This window comes from Mustela erminea, chromosome 5 (genome assembly GCF_009829155.1).
Source record: "Mustela erminea isolate mMusErm1 chromosome 5, mMusErm1.Pri, whole genome shotgun sequence".
Lineage (NCBI taxonomy): Eukaryota > Metazoa > Chordata > Mammalia > Carnivora > Mustelidae > Mustela > Mustela erminea.
Window position 1 is genome coordinate 14038200 of NC_045618.1, and position 14297 is coordinate 14052496.

Sequence of the window (14297 nt, forward strand, 5' to 3'; positions counted from 1 at the left end):
AAAGGTTGATTATACCAGGGGTTGGCAAACTTTTTCCACAAAGGACCAGATAATAAATATGTCTAGCTTTGTGGCCCACAAGCCTCTGTTGCAACATCCCAGCCCCGATAGTGTATCGTGAGATCAGCCATAGATAAACATGTCAATGAATAGATAGGACTATGCTCCAAAGTTTATACCTAATCTGTAGAAGCAGGTGGTGGGTTGGACGTTGCTGACCACTGCTTTATACTGACATGTGATTGAATAGAGCATATATGTATGCACACATGCGCACACACACACACACACACACACACGCACGCACGCATGTGTGACTTCTACTTTGCATCTCAGTATCCCGGGGTAATCGCTTACAGAGAACAATCTTGGGAGTGTGTGGGGGGGAACTAAATAGGTAGCTGACGATTGTACAGTAAATAGCCCCTTGAAAAGTTGTGTACAAATTTAATAGGCATAAACTCAGCCATTTAGTAGACCTGAATTTTTCTCAGCCGACGTCTTAATTTTATCCTCTCATCGCCACGTGTGTTGTTTTGATTCTGTCACTATATCCAGGTTCTGCGTTGGGATCTGTCCAGCCATCCTATCTCCTTCGTGCATTTTGCTACTTCCTTTGTCTGGTAGGTGTTTGTGTGTATGAACGCTGCCATCCAGAGTGTCCCGATTCTCGGGAACCTAGATGCCGGTATGGTCGTTAAGTAAATCTGTATCCATGTACTGTTTGCTATAGTGACGTACTCTTGAGTGTTGTTCAGACACTGTAGAAGTGCTCTTCTCAGCCAGCGTTTTACTCACTTAGCTTTTCGGGATGTGGGTTTATGTCTCCTTGTATTGAGGTTTAAATGCCCAGCGATTGTTTACATGATTTATAATTTGGCTTCCTGTGTGTGCTTCATAGCGAGAGCGTTCGATGAGCCCCATGGGAGGGGGTATTTGTACAAGATCATGCTTTGCACACACAAAAGGAAGATGGTTACTCTCATCTTTGTTTTGCTCTTAAGATCCTTGGTGAGTGAGTAGGGGAGATTTTCTTTTTTATATAATTGGCCCATCCATGCTCATTTCTTCCCATATCCTGCTGAATTTTAATAAACCTGCATTCTTGCAGATAGAGGACTCTCAACTAAAGAGAATGCAAAACATACTACCTTCCCACCAATTTCTATTTAGGTAGAAAGGAAATACCAATGCAAAGTCTGTGTCTTTAAAAACCAAACCAAACCAAAAGCTCAAAACCACTCACCCAAAAAGCTGCAGTGAGAGTTGTGTGAGAGCTTGCTAACCTTATACTAGTTTTTATGCTAAAATGTTGGTGCTATATATATTTTTTAAATATTTTATTTATTTATTTGACAGACAGAGATCACAAGTAGGCAGAGAGGCAGGCAGAGAGAGAGAGAGAGAGAGAGAGAGAGAGAGGAGGAAGCAGGCTCCCTGCCGAACAGAGAGCCTGATGCGGGGCTCGATCCCAGAACCCTGGGACCATGACCCGAGCCGAAGGCAGAGGCTTTAACCCACTGAGCCACCCAGGCGGCCCGGTGCTATATTTTTTAATGTTTCTATGTAACTAGACTGTTTTGTCATATTAAACTTTTTTTCTTTTTTCTTTCTTTCTTTCTTTCTTTCTTTTTTTTTTTTTTTTGAGAGAGAGGGAATGCATGAGTGGTGAGGTGGGGTGGAACAGAGGGAGAAGAAGAGAAAAAAGCATAAGCAGACTCCATGCCCTGTTCAGAGTCTGATGCGAGGCTCAGTTTCACAACCCTGAGATCATGACCTGAGCCGAAATCAACAGCTGGACACCTAACCTACTGAACCACCCAGGTGCCCCTGTCATAGTAAACTATTCATGGTGTTCATGGTATTCAAAATTATTTATCTTTCCCTGAGTCCTTGGAAATCATTTGGTTAAAATGTTTGAAACCCGCACTTGTTGGATAAATTGTGGCTCATGTATTCAGTGGAATATTATTCAGCAATGAAAAATGTTTAAACGATTTATGCAGAGGACCACTTGGATGGGTTTCAAAGGCATTGTGTTGAGTGAAATATGTCAGATGTCAGGTTTGCATACAGTATGAGTCCATGTTCAGGATATTCTGGAAAAGGTGAAACTACATGGGGAAGACAGGCTGGACCCCAGTGGGCTTGAATGAATGAGTGCTATCAGGGAACAGAACTGTTCTGTCCTGATTGTTGTCAGGGTCCCACAAGTCTATACGTGGCTTAAAAATTGTAATGCTGTACACAACAATTTTTGTGTGTTAACTTTTCAAAAGTCAAATAAAAAACAGAGTGCTTGATTATGCTTGTTGAGAACATCAAAAATATATTCTCGTGATTGTGGGATACCAGGGATTCCTATGAGGAAAGTCATAACTGTGTTCTTTTTAAAGAAGAACTCATTGATGCAGTTACTAGGTTTACAAACAAGTGAAATCATTTAACTTCTACTCAGTGGATAATACCTTCGTCTCTATGCAGAATGGAAGGGAATAGTCAAGGTTATGTGTCCCCCAGTGGCCGTAACTTGGTCCTCAGTGCCTATGTAGCATTTCTGCTCTTCTTTATGTGATCACTTTCCTTCATTGGTGTGTATATATGGTGTGTGACAGTTACGGTGGCTGTGGGAACCATAACTTTAAGTTCTGTGACTTTTCTGTGAGTAAAACCAGCCATAATATTGAATTAATGTCATTCTTCACATTTAATTTCCATGTTGTTGTAAGTGGAAGACTTATCACATATTTGAGTAAGAGCTCTGTGCTCATGTTTGATAGCGTGTAAGTGACAGTGGTTGTGTGGACTCATTTTGTCCCTTAATTAATGTTATCATTAAGCACAGAGAGGCCAGTTTGGGGGAGATCATGTTGGGTGTGCCCTCTGAGGGGTGATGCTTTAAAGCCCCTATCCGTCCACCATTCTCCTTGGTGATAGAAGATTCTGGGCCACCACAATCTTTGGATCTTTGGCTAGTAACTGTGCACTCTGAATGGAAACTTTGAGCCCAACAGTGGTAGGTTTGTGATAGGTTTGTGGGACTGCAAAATGGGAGACATTACCAGTGGGTCTTCAGGCTGCAGAGGATCAGACAGGAGATGTTTTTTGTTGGTTCTGCCCGTGAAGATGTGTCTGGTCTCTCTTGGCTTTGTAAATCAGGCAGAAGAGTTGCTAAGCTTCCAGGAAATAATAGTGTGCAGTGTAAAAGGCATGAGGTCAAACATTGAAATTGGGGGAGTAGAGTGAGATTCTTATTGTCTTCCTAACGCGGTCTTCAGATAGTCCTGTCCACATTCCCTAGGATGTGTTTTTACATAGAGCAACATGGGAGGTATGAAGAGCCAGAGAGGAGGGTGAAGCCTCCGCTGGTGCCTCCCTTTCAGTCTGCTAACAGGTCTCCCACACACAGGGTTGGGGATCCTTTCCTGTCTGGGCAGCGGTGGTCCTTCCAGGGCCAGGGGCTGTGGTGCTGGGAGCCTAGGGGAAAGGTCGAAGTGTCTGAAATCACCCTTGTGATCGTGATGAATGAATGAGAAGATGAATTATATACACAGTCAAGGGACATCATGGGTGGAGAAAGAGGCCTGTGTGAGAACCACAGATGCAGGAGCCATGGGGCCTCCGTTCTAAGTGGGGAGGACGTGTGATGCTTCAGGCCATCCTGGGATCAGGACCCATTGCTGCCTGGTTGTAGCATTTCATGATGTCACTGCCTGCAGAGGGGGTGAACCAGAGGACCCCAGCTTGTCTGTAACCCCTCACATCCCCCCATATCCTGGAGGCTGCTGCTTGGGAACCCAGATTCTCTTGCTGCCTGAAGCTCTACTTGAGAGAGACACACACATACACAAGCCGTGTGTGTGTGTGTGTGTGTGTGTGTGTGTGTGTGTGTGTGTGTTCATGTCTTGGAAGGTAGCCTACCCTCCAGGCAGGATCTCTGACTTCTGTTTGGCCCTCCCTGATGAGCACTGTGGATGGGAAGGCCCAGTGACCACAGTGCTCCTGGTCCTCAGAGTGTCTACCCTGAGAGGTTCATGGTCATCAAAGCTGTCTTTGCAGGTTGACTGCCTGCCTCAGTTTTCCTGAAACTTTGGAGTTACCCAGCCTTGTTTGGAGGGAGAAATCCCATGTTTCTCACACAAGAAATCAGCCCTGGCTAAGGCACCAGCCCAGCAGGAACATATCCAAAATGCGGGAAGACCGTTAACTCATGTCCCTTACACTCTGCCTTTCTGTGCAGACAACTGTCCTTATCTCCAGCCCAGAACACCTCAAGGGGTCCGAGAGCTCTCCTGGACCCTGCATCTGTGCATCTAAAACCTGCACAGTGGATATGTTTACTGTATCCCACACTAACTGCTGACCGTTTCCTTGCCCTGTGGGATCATTTCATAGGTATCTTCAGTTAGGAAACCCACACCCCTCCCATTCTGAGCTTTCATTCAGAATTCCATTTTTTACTTTTTTGCTTGGTGATTGTACAGACTCTGGAAGATAAGGTGGGAGGAAGGTCTTCCAGATCACATTTTGAAATGTTCCCTCCTGAGCGATGAGCCCAGGTCTCCGCCATGTGATCTGCCCACTTCTCTTTGGTGGCAGAGGACCAGGGAGGCCTGCGGTGGGAGGGACCTGGTGGGAGGGCTCAGGTGCTCCCACTTCATGCTGCCTGCCCACTAGAGCCTGGTTGAATGAAAGATGGCAGAGCAGCCTGGTGGTAGAGCAGAGTCAGCCTTGTCTGTCCTCCGATCGAGAACTAAGTTGGCAGAGGCTGTAGCCAGAGGGGCTCTACTGAATCCAACTGTTATCGCCAACCCTGGCCACGTCTGTGGGAAGGCAGCCTGCGCACTTGAAATTGACCATGCAGATGGCAGACTCAAAGCGAATGACCTGATAAAGTCTATCTATCCCTGTAGGCTGATACCATTTTGCCTTTTGAAAGCGGGATTTTTTTTTCTTTTTTTACAGAAGCTATGCGAAAGTGGTGATCTGAATGCTTCTCTGACATCCCAACAATTTGAAGAACCATCTGTGAGTGACGTTCCTTAAAAACAATCACTGGAGTAAACATGATTTCTTAGCAAATGTGTGGATCTGTATTGCTTTGCCTGTTTTTAAAGCACGCCGAAGCAGATCCACCTACAAAGGCAGGCCTTACACATTATGGCTGGGAAAGATTAATTCAGGGTCTATCGATCTGTCAGACTGGGACCGATTTTTCTAAAAATACAGAGCAGCTAGGCAGTTGAGTGGGATGGTAAAGGAGACAAAGCCGTTCAGAAGTGCTTTGAAACCTGGATGAGGGAAACTTCCAAAAGAAGGCTGTCAAGGGAGACCCAGCCACAAAATCGATTAATTGAATGTCCAATAAGTGAACGATAAATTACTTTATCTGTCCTTTCTCTTTGGAAAGACAAAAATTTGAGCTAGAGTGCAAAGTTCTAGTTCAACACTTTAGTTGGATTCATTGAATAAATATTCAGAAATGGACTTGGAGTGGACCTTGTGGCCGGTAGGAGTTGATGAATTCCTGGACAGGAAAGTGAGCCATGTTGAGGGGAAGCAAGACTGAGGGTAAGTGGAGGAGACACCACAGTGGAGGCAGGGAATGGAGGACAATTAGCAAAAGGGAGAGCGCTCAAAGTGTGTCACATGTGGACACGGGAGGGGTATGTACCCGATGGATATGTGGGCTCCGGGTTGACAGTGGAGTGGTCGTGAACAGAAATGTGGAGGAGGTGTGCCAGGGTGGAAAGGTTTGGTGGGAAGGAAGAGAAAATGAGGTAGCCGCTTTGCATCTCAGTCTGGACCCATGTCTGTGGGACACACGTGGAATCTGCATGTGCTACTCCCTCCCTCTGGGCTGTCTCTTGAGTTCCAGAAGAAAGAATCCTACCAGAAATCACTGAGCTTAAGGGTATGTCAGATACTGGCTTACCACGTGTATGATTATGTTGGGACAGAGTTAAGATTGTAAAGATATGATCAGGGATTCTGGTAAAAAATCCCACTGGGGAGAAACTTGAAGGATGTGCTAATAAATCATTGTAGCCAGGCCATCAAGCTTGGGGGGTGGAAGATGCAGCTTGAAGATTTGCCTCTGTAGTGACTTTTGCTTCGGCTCTGAAATTCTCTCCCTTGATCACCAAACAGCAGACTTAACCTACTTCTATGTCTGTGTAGATGTTTGGGGAAGCCGGCGATGGCTTGAGTAATCTGCCCAGTCCTTTTGCCTACCTCCTCACCATCCATCTGAAGGAAGGCCGGAACCTGGTCATCCGGGACCGCTGTGGTAAGCCTGGCACACCTGCGTCTGTACTCTTGTCTCTATGTGATTAGGCCGCCTTTCCCATCTCCTGCAACAGAGTGGAGCTCAAATCTACACCCCTTAGGTACCAAGGCCTTTGCAGCAAAGTATTTAAATCCCCTGAATCTTACTGTCTTTTACTGTTATTAAATTAATAACAATAATGATAATAGTAATAATCACATAAAGTTGTTTTAAATGAGATGAGACGACAGTAATAGCTTTATGCCTGGCATATAGTAACTGCTCAAGAAAATGTTCCTTTGATTCTACTTTAATTATGCATAAGAAAAGATGTGAATGCATTCATAGCATGAAGCCATCAAACGTACATGTAGATGGAAATGCCCTTTGAATTCCATCTCCCTCCTGCCCTGAAATCCCACTGGACTCCCCACCCCCAGGATAACATCTCTTACCTTCATGATTTGATTTGTTCACTTTTTCTGTTTCTGTGCCTTTACACACACACACGTGCACACATGTATATTTTTAATTAAAATACTATAATGGATGTATTATTCTGCAAGAAGCTTTTTTTGTGCTTCACTAAAGATGTCTTCAGGATTGACCATGTTTTTCTATGTAAATATATCTCCTTTCTTTTAAATACCACATAATATTCCATAACAGGATATGTTGTTCATCTGTTTCTTGACTGACAATGCTTTTTCCTTCTTAGGAATATATATGATACTGTGATGAATACCTCGAGTATGTTTTCATACACAGATGAGATTATATCCTACAAAAACTGGCATGTGCTTAGGAGCAGACAGCCTGATGAGACTGCCTGGGCTCAAATCCTGCCCTTCTCCATTTATTGTTGTTTGATTTAGGAAATGTTCCTTGGCCCCTCTGTGACTTAGTTTCCTCAGCTCTAAAATGAGGATAGTAATATTAACCTTTGTTACAGGCTATTGGGAGTACTGAATGTAGTAACTTCTTTAGTACTTAAAACTATGTCTGGCTTCTAGCGCTTCATGAAAGCTAACTGTCGTCACCAGCTAGGACAGAACCTGGAGATGGAAGTCAAGATCCAGGGGATACGCATTGTTAAATTTAAGAGATCCTGGCAAATTGCCCTCCAGGAGGTGCAGAATATGCCCTCTCTTACAATATGTTTACAATTTTCCCACTTCCTCACTGTCAAGTATCTAGTTTCCCGTTCTTAGTTCTTGGCAATCTCATAGGTTGGGTATCGACTCTTCTTGTTTTAATTTGTACTTTGTGGATTATCATGATCACAAATGTGGTCATTCATATTGCCTTATTTTGTGAGTTTCTCTCTATCTTCTGTCCAGTTTTCAACTTTTTCTTCTCTCCGTTTTTAATTCTTTTTTTTTCTCTTAATCTGTTGCTTATCTTTTATTTTTACGTTATTTTTATCCTTCAGAGATTTTACATTTATTTACAGGGAAATATATTTGAGTTTTCTTTATGGTATTTTAAAGAATTTGTTTAGTAAGAAAGACATTCTATTCTAAGGAATTGAGTGTCTCCCCCAGACCCTTCCCTCTGTCCTCAATGTCTGCTAGCTTTTCTTTCTCATTCTTCCCATGACTTTTTCCTTTCAGGGAGAATTCCTCCATTTAGCCTTCCAGCTTTCTCATTTTCTTGTACATTGTGACCACTGTGCTGTTCCATTCATGTGTTGAATTGCCACTTTTTAAATTTTTATATCAGCCTATGATTGTTTCCTAAATGAGATGATTCCGTCCTATGTGTGAGAATACTAAGTAGACATTTAAAATCTCCTATTCTGTACTTTATCTCTTAGCTATTCCAGTTTGACATGTTGATGCTCATCTTTTTGTGTGTCTCTGTGTCCCTGTGCCCCCATCCATGGATGTTATTTTTGCTTACTGTGTCCCATCTTCCCTGTTAGCAAGGAGGACTGGGACACACAACTGGACAGGCTGAACCAGTGGTTCAGGCTGGCTCCTTGCCATTCCTCCCAGTTATCACCAGTTCCTGGATACCACCTATCACTTAAAGCTTTCCTCCCTGGCTTACTGTGCTTGCATTCAAGGGCTCTTGCTAATCATTGCTTGGCACCAAGGGGAGAGGATGGTCCTGGGCCACCTAGCTGCTGTACATATGCTGTGCCCTGATATTTTCTCAGACTGTCTTCTGCTTCCCGTATCTGCTTCCTGCAAGCTCAGAGCATCCACGGTGTACCTGGCACATGCCCTCATATTCTCCCACCCAGCCCTGCTTCTGAAAGCTCTTTTGTTGCTGTGATTTTCTTCTGCTCATGTTTTAGATTATGGATGCATCTGTCAATCTGATCTCACCTGACTTACTTCCATCTTTCAGGGTATATAAAATATTCTAACTTAAAAAAAAAGATTTATGTATGTATGTATGTATGTATTTATTTAGAGAGAGCACAAGCAGGAGGGATAAAAGGAGAGGAAGAGAGAGACTCTCAAGCAGACTCTGCACACTGAGTGCAGAGCCTGACCTCGAGTTTGATCTCATGACCCTGAGATCAGGTCCTGAGATCATGATCTGAGCTGAAACCAAAAATCAGTCACTTAACCAACTGTGCCACCCAGGTATCCTCCATTTTTTTTTTTTTTAAACAAAATTACTATCTCTCTCTCTCTCCCCCTTTGTCTTTTCTCAAACACAGGATTTCAAAGTAGTGGAAAAACCTCTCGTGTTTTTACTCTTTGGTTAATTTTTTTTCCACCAAAATCATAATTTCTCTCAGTCATATGACTTCCAGTGTGCTGCCACTTACGTGCTATAGTTATAAACTCATGCATTTTAATAAATCCATGTCTTGTGTTATTGTTAATGATTTGATCAGGTAACATTTCACACCTGAAGTAACATTGAGACAACCGTCATGAACCCGTGTGATGTGAACTCCCACAAAAATCCCAACTCTTGCTCTGAATGTGCACAGTGTCCCATGGGTGCTTCTGTCAAACTAAGATCTTTATCGAGCTTGTTCTGTGAAAGCTTATCTGGAGTGGGAAGTGTGTTCCGTGGAGAGTGTATTTAACTTTCCAAAGAAGAAAGTATTCTAAACCTTTTAAAAGAACATGTTTTTTTTCTTTTGTTTTATTTTGTTTTAAATTTTGGAACTCTGTTAATAGTTTGTAACTTTGGGGATGAGTGCAGACCCTGGACTACTTCTACAAACCAGCTCCCCTCTTTCCAGTGGACCAACCATCTCTGGATCTTTCTCCCAGTGGTCTGGCTCTACCACCCTTGACATATCCTAATGATGCACTTACTGTACATTCCTAGTAGATGGCGGTAAACTTAGTAGATGATGAAGAAAGCATTGCACACATCAGAAAATAACCAGAAGAATGGGGTGTATATGTTCATGCTCCATACCTTTGCCCTTTTAGAGACAAAAGAGAAACTGTCATCTGTGCTATCATCCCAGCCATTGTCATTTCTGAATAGTTTCATCAGAGTTAAACATCATATGACTTTGGCTTTATCTTGTGTAAACTCAGTATGATCCAACTAAAATATCTAGTAAGGCATCTAGGTCATCAACTGTGCTGTTCCAGCACCTCTATCTTTTGGAACAAGTAGTGACTGTTCTTGTCTGTTTTCTTTTATTTACTGGGAAAGTTCATCATTATTGAGAAAATATCCCTCTCCCAGGCAGTTCTTTTTCTGTACTTGGAGGTGTGGTGTGCCTTCCTACATGGTGACGCTATAAATTTCTGCTTGATTTTCATAAACATTATGTTAGTGATCAGGGAAATGTTCCAGAGACCCCTCAAGGCAGGGTAGCATACAAGTGGGCACTGTTGATTTAGGCAGGGACCAGAACGACCATCATACATGCTCCCAGTCCTGACTCCTTGCCTGGGACGGACATTCTTTATCAGTACAATGATAATTTCTATGCGACCCACAGCATCAGAATTTTATCCAACACAGTCCTTCGGACCAATAGTTTTCAAATTTGAATGAACACCAGGGTAGCCTGGAGGGCTGATAAAAACACATGGCCCACCCCCAGAGATTCTGATTCAGCAAGTCTGGGTGGTGTGGGGGTGGGGAAACCAAGAATTTGCATTTCTAACAAGTTCAGGGCAATCCTGAACAAGTGGTCCAGGAAACACACTTGAGCACCGTTGTTCTAGGCAACCGCTGTCCACCAGTATGTGTTGGCACATGAGAACAAGCACTAGCTTCTCCTGATGGGCAGAGTCTCAATTCTCTATTAGGCACAACATCTCCTTTTCCTGAGGCTTTACCTTGTTTCCTCTTTGCTCTCCAGTGCTCTTAGTTTGTATTCTCTGAACATAATTTAATTTGATATTAGCCTGATTAACACAATTTGATACAGAGAACTGTTTGATATGCCAAAATACTAAATACAAAAGGAATTTTGAATTATCCATGAATTACCGTTATTTATTCTATGAAACATGTCCTCCAGGTCTGTGGATATAAGCTGGATAGCCAATTCATACAATACGAAATATCCTTCAAGATTCATTCAGATGCCACTTCTTCTTCTTCTTCTTCTTCTTCTTCTTTTTAGATTTTATTTATTTATTTGAGAGAGAGAATGAGAGAGAGAACACGAGAGGGGGGAGGGTCAGAGGGAGAAGGAGAGACCCTGCTGAGCAGGGGTCCCGATGTGGGACTCAGTCCTTGGACTCCAGGATCATGAACTGAGCCGAAGGCAGATGCTTAACCAACTGAGCCACCCAGTGCCCCCAGATGCCACTTCTTTGTCTGTTTATCACAGACACAAGTTCTCTCTCCTCTCAAGCCTATAAAAATGTTACCTCCATGAAACATATACTTGTACTCTTATCCGGATAAATGACCAAGTTGCTGTATTAAGATATTAGCACTCTATTAGCTGAATGGTTATTTTATTCATCTTGTATATCCTACAGTGCCACAGTGATGGTTTACACATAGGATGCTTCCTTAAGTAAATCCACCAGTTGCTTAAAGAAAAGGAATACTAAAGACAGTAGTAGGAGGGGGAAACATCCTCCCCAAAGGGAAGAGAATTCGGTCTCTCTCTCCTTCCTTCAGGTAGTGAGCATGGTTGAGTCCCTTCCACGAGATGAGCACTGCACTGCTTCTCTCCTAGGACCCGATGGTGAAAGTCATGGAAGAGATTCAGATGATTTTGGAAGTTCAGGACCTCATACAGATTACCTGCTTCAATGGCCAACCCAACAGAAGCTTGAATTCTGGAGACTAAAGTCCAGAGACTAGGGGCACCTGGGTGGCTCAGTGGGTTAGGCCGCTGCCTTTGGCTCAGGTCATGATCTCAGGGTCCTGGGATCGAGTCCCGCATCGGGCTCTCTGCTCAGCAGGGAGCCTTCTTCCCTCTCTCACTCTCTGCCTGCCTCTCTGCCTACTTGTGATCTCTCTCTGTCAAATAAATAAATAAAATCTTAAAAAAAAAAAAAAAGTCCAGAGACTATGTGACCTACCAAGATCACATAGGGACGCAGTGTGTGAGGGAGCTCTCTGCATAGCCTGGGTAGCTCGGTGGGGCAAGGAGAGGTTTGGACATTACAGCCTTTTTCCCAGCTTGGGACCTCCTATGGCATCTCCATCACCCTCTCTGAAGTTGAGTTTACCCATCAGTAAAATGGGCATGATGTCATGATGCCATTATAAGTCATTAGAATATCATTAGAGTCATTAGAATGAACAAAAAGGAAGTAGATGTAACATAGAACCATACATATAGAAAACACTCAGTAAAGGATAAAGAGTGTTATTATGGTTTTTTTTTTTTGTTTGTTTGTTTTTTGTTTTTTATTTGACAGAGACACAGTGAGAGAGGGAACACAAGCAGGGGGAGTGGGAGAGGGAGAAGCAGGCTTCCCACCTAGCAGGGAGCCTGATGCAGGGGTCGATCCCAAGACCCTGGGATCATGACCTGAGCTGAAGGCAGATGCTCAATGACTGAGCCACCCAGGTGCCCCATGTGTTGTTATGGTTCTTAATGAGTAATAGTAATGAGAATAGCCTATATTCCTGACTCCCAGTGAAGAGCTTGGTGTTCTGTTCCACGTCAATGCCCCCATCAGTGACCTTGGAACTGGGTCCCTCACCAGTCTTTCAGTTTGTCGGCACCCCCGTGCCCTCTCTTTATGCACCAACTACAAACATAGGAGTTTATATTTTGTTTTCCTGATAGTGAATCATAGTGAATCATGTATTTAATGTTTAAGCCTCAAGCAGAATGGGTCAAATGGACCAGATAATGATTTTCCATTACGACAGGTCGGCCTTTGGAATATCGTTGAGATGTTTTGGGTCCTTGGCTCTGGAGGGACTGCTCTGGGATACCAAAGTCAGTTGCACAGTGTCATTTCTGAATGTTTAGGGAGAAAAACTGTTTTTTGATGAATCATCCTCTGAGGAAAGAGTTTGGTATTTTCTTTAGATTGTTGTGTAATCGGTATCGTTTATGTAACTTTCTGTCTAGGATGTGGTTGGCAACTTTTTCTGTCCAGGGCCAGAAAGTAAATATTTTAGGATTTATGGGTCATAAGGGCTCAGTGACAGCTACTTACCTCTGCTGGTGTAGCGCCAGAAGAGCCATTATCTTTAGATCCATTTTAATGATTCATTTCCTTTTTGGTCACAGAGCTGCATCACTGAAGAGGAAAGAGAAGAATCATTGACAGTGTGACTCTCAGGTGCCGATAATCCATTGTACGAAACTGACAGACGTTATCCAGAGTGCTATATCACATCTGGTGTATTATTTAATGTTTTCTAAAGTTAAAAATGTTAGCAGCTTTCCAAAAGGCCAAATAGAAGTAATTCTTGGTTCGAATTAGCATCTAAAGATAATATGCAAACTCACGGTCATGATTAGGTTGGATTCTACAACTTTATTTACCAAAACAAGCCGTGGGCTGGATTTGACCCATGGGCCAAAGTTTGCCAACATGCATCTTAGAATACTGTGTTCTGATTTTGGAATTTGGCTCTCAGAAACTGCTTTTTAGTGAAGCAGAGTAAAAACTTGATTGAAAATAAAGGAGTTGTCCTCTAAATTTGGGAAAGCTCACACTTTCAACTGCGGTGACTAGGAGACATTTCAGTAATATGACCTCAAATGAAAGGAAAATGTCTGGGGATATTAGGTGGTAAAAGGCTATTTTTTTCTATATATATTTTTTATTGGGCAGTAAAGTGGAAAGTCATGGTATCTAGGAAAAGACATTTCTGACATCCCCCAGGAAATAGGCTTACAAGGAGCTTACAAGGCTTGACACTGAGGATTGGAAACTTTCAGTCGGTTGACCCATCTGAAAATAAGTGGGAGGCAGCTTCTCAGACCCCAGAGCACCTCTCTTCATTATGATACCATGAACCAGGCCTGGATGGTAGACTTTTTTCGTGTAAAGAGTGCTGTGGACATTTTATGGAAATCTCTCATTTCTCTGGCTCAAACAGAATGACGGTTTTTTAAATAGATTATCAAGGTGGAATTTTGAGATTTTTCTGGGGTTTTGGGTGAAGTTGGTTCAACTTTATACTTGGGAATTGTTCTTTGGGCAGAATTAGGAGGGGGCTCTGGCTTCGGAACAATGGGCAGGTTTAACAGTGGGCATCAGAGGGTCTTTTGTTGTCAACTGGTCTTTCCCTTGTACAGAATATGTGGTGTGAGTGTGTGTGTGTTTGTGTGTGTGTGTGTGTGTGTATGCCACGTGCACTGAACAAACCCAGCAAAGCCTACAGGTCATTCCAAAGCACTGACGTTAGTGGGTGGCCAGTAACTCACTGCCATGGACACGGCCCTACCTGTAGGCATCATCCTGGATTTAAGACTAGCACCTGGGAGGCTGAGAGGGTTTAATGAGGTTGTGCTAGCGGTGTGGCCCCATTTAGAAGACTGCCCCCTACAGGTCGTTTTCTAAGTCCTCATGAATTTCCTTCCATTCCGCTCTGTGACATGGGAAGGCCTCTTATCCTGGGAAGGCCTCTTATCCTGGGAAGAATGCTCAGCTCAAATCCT

General features: G+C 43.2%; 1 protein-coding gene across 12 annotated transcripts in view; it reads left to right on the forward strand.

Annotated features, from left to right (window-relative positions):
• MCTP2 (multiple C2 and transmembrane domain containing 2) overlaps positions 1 to 14297 on the forward strand; it is a 347996-nt gene that overhangs the window by 174682 nt on the left and 159017 nt on the right. For 11 of the 12 annotated variants that reach the window (XM_032342144.1, XM_032342142.1, XM_032342141.1 and 8 more), the window contains 2 exons: positions 4966 to 5028; positions 6181 to 6289. In XM_032342144.1, the coding sequence (XP_032198035.1) occupies positions 4966 to 5028; positions 6181 to 6289 (172 nt within the window). The remainder of the gene's footprint in view (positions 1 to 4965; positions 5029 to 6180; positions 6290 to 14297) is intronic. The other variant, XM_032342145.1, reaches the window with a different exon arrangement.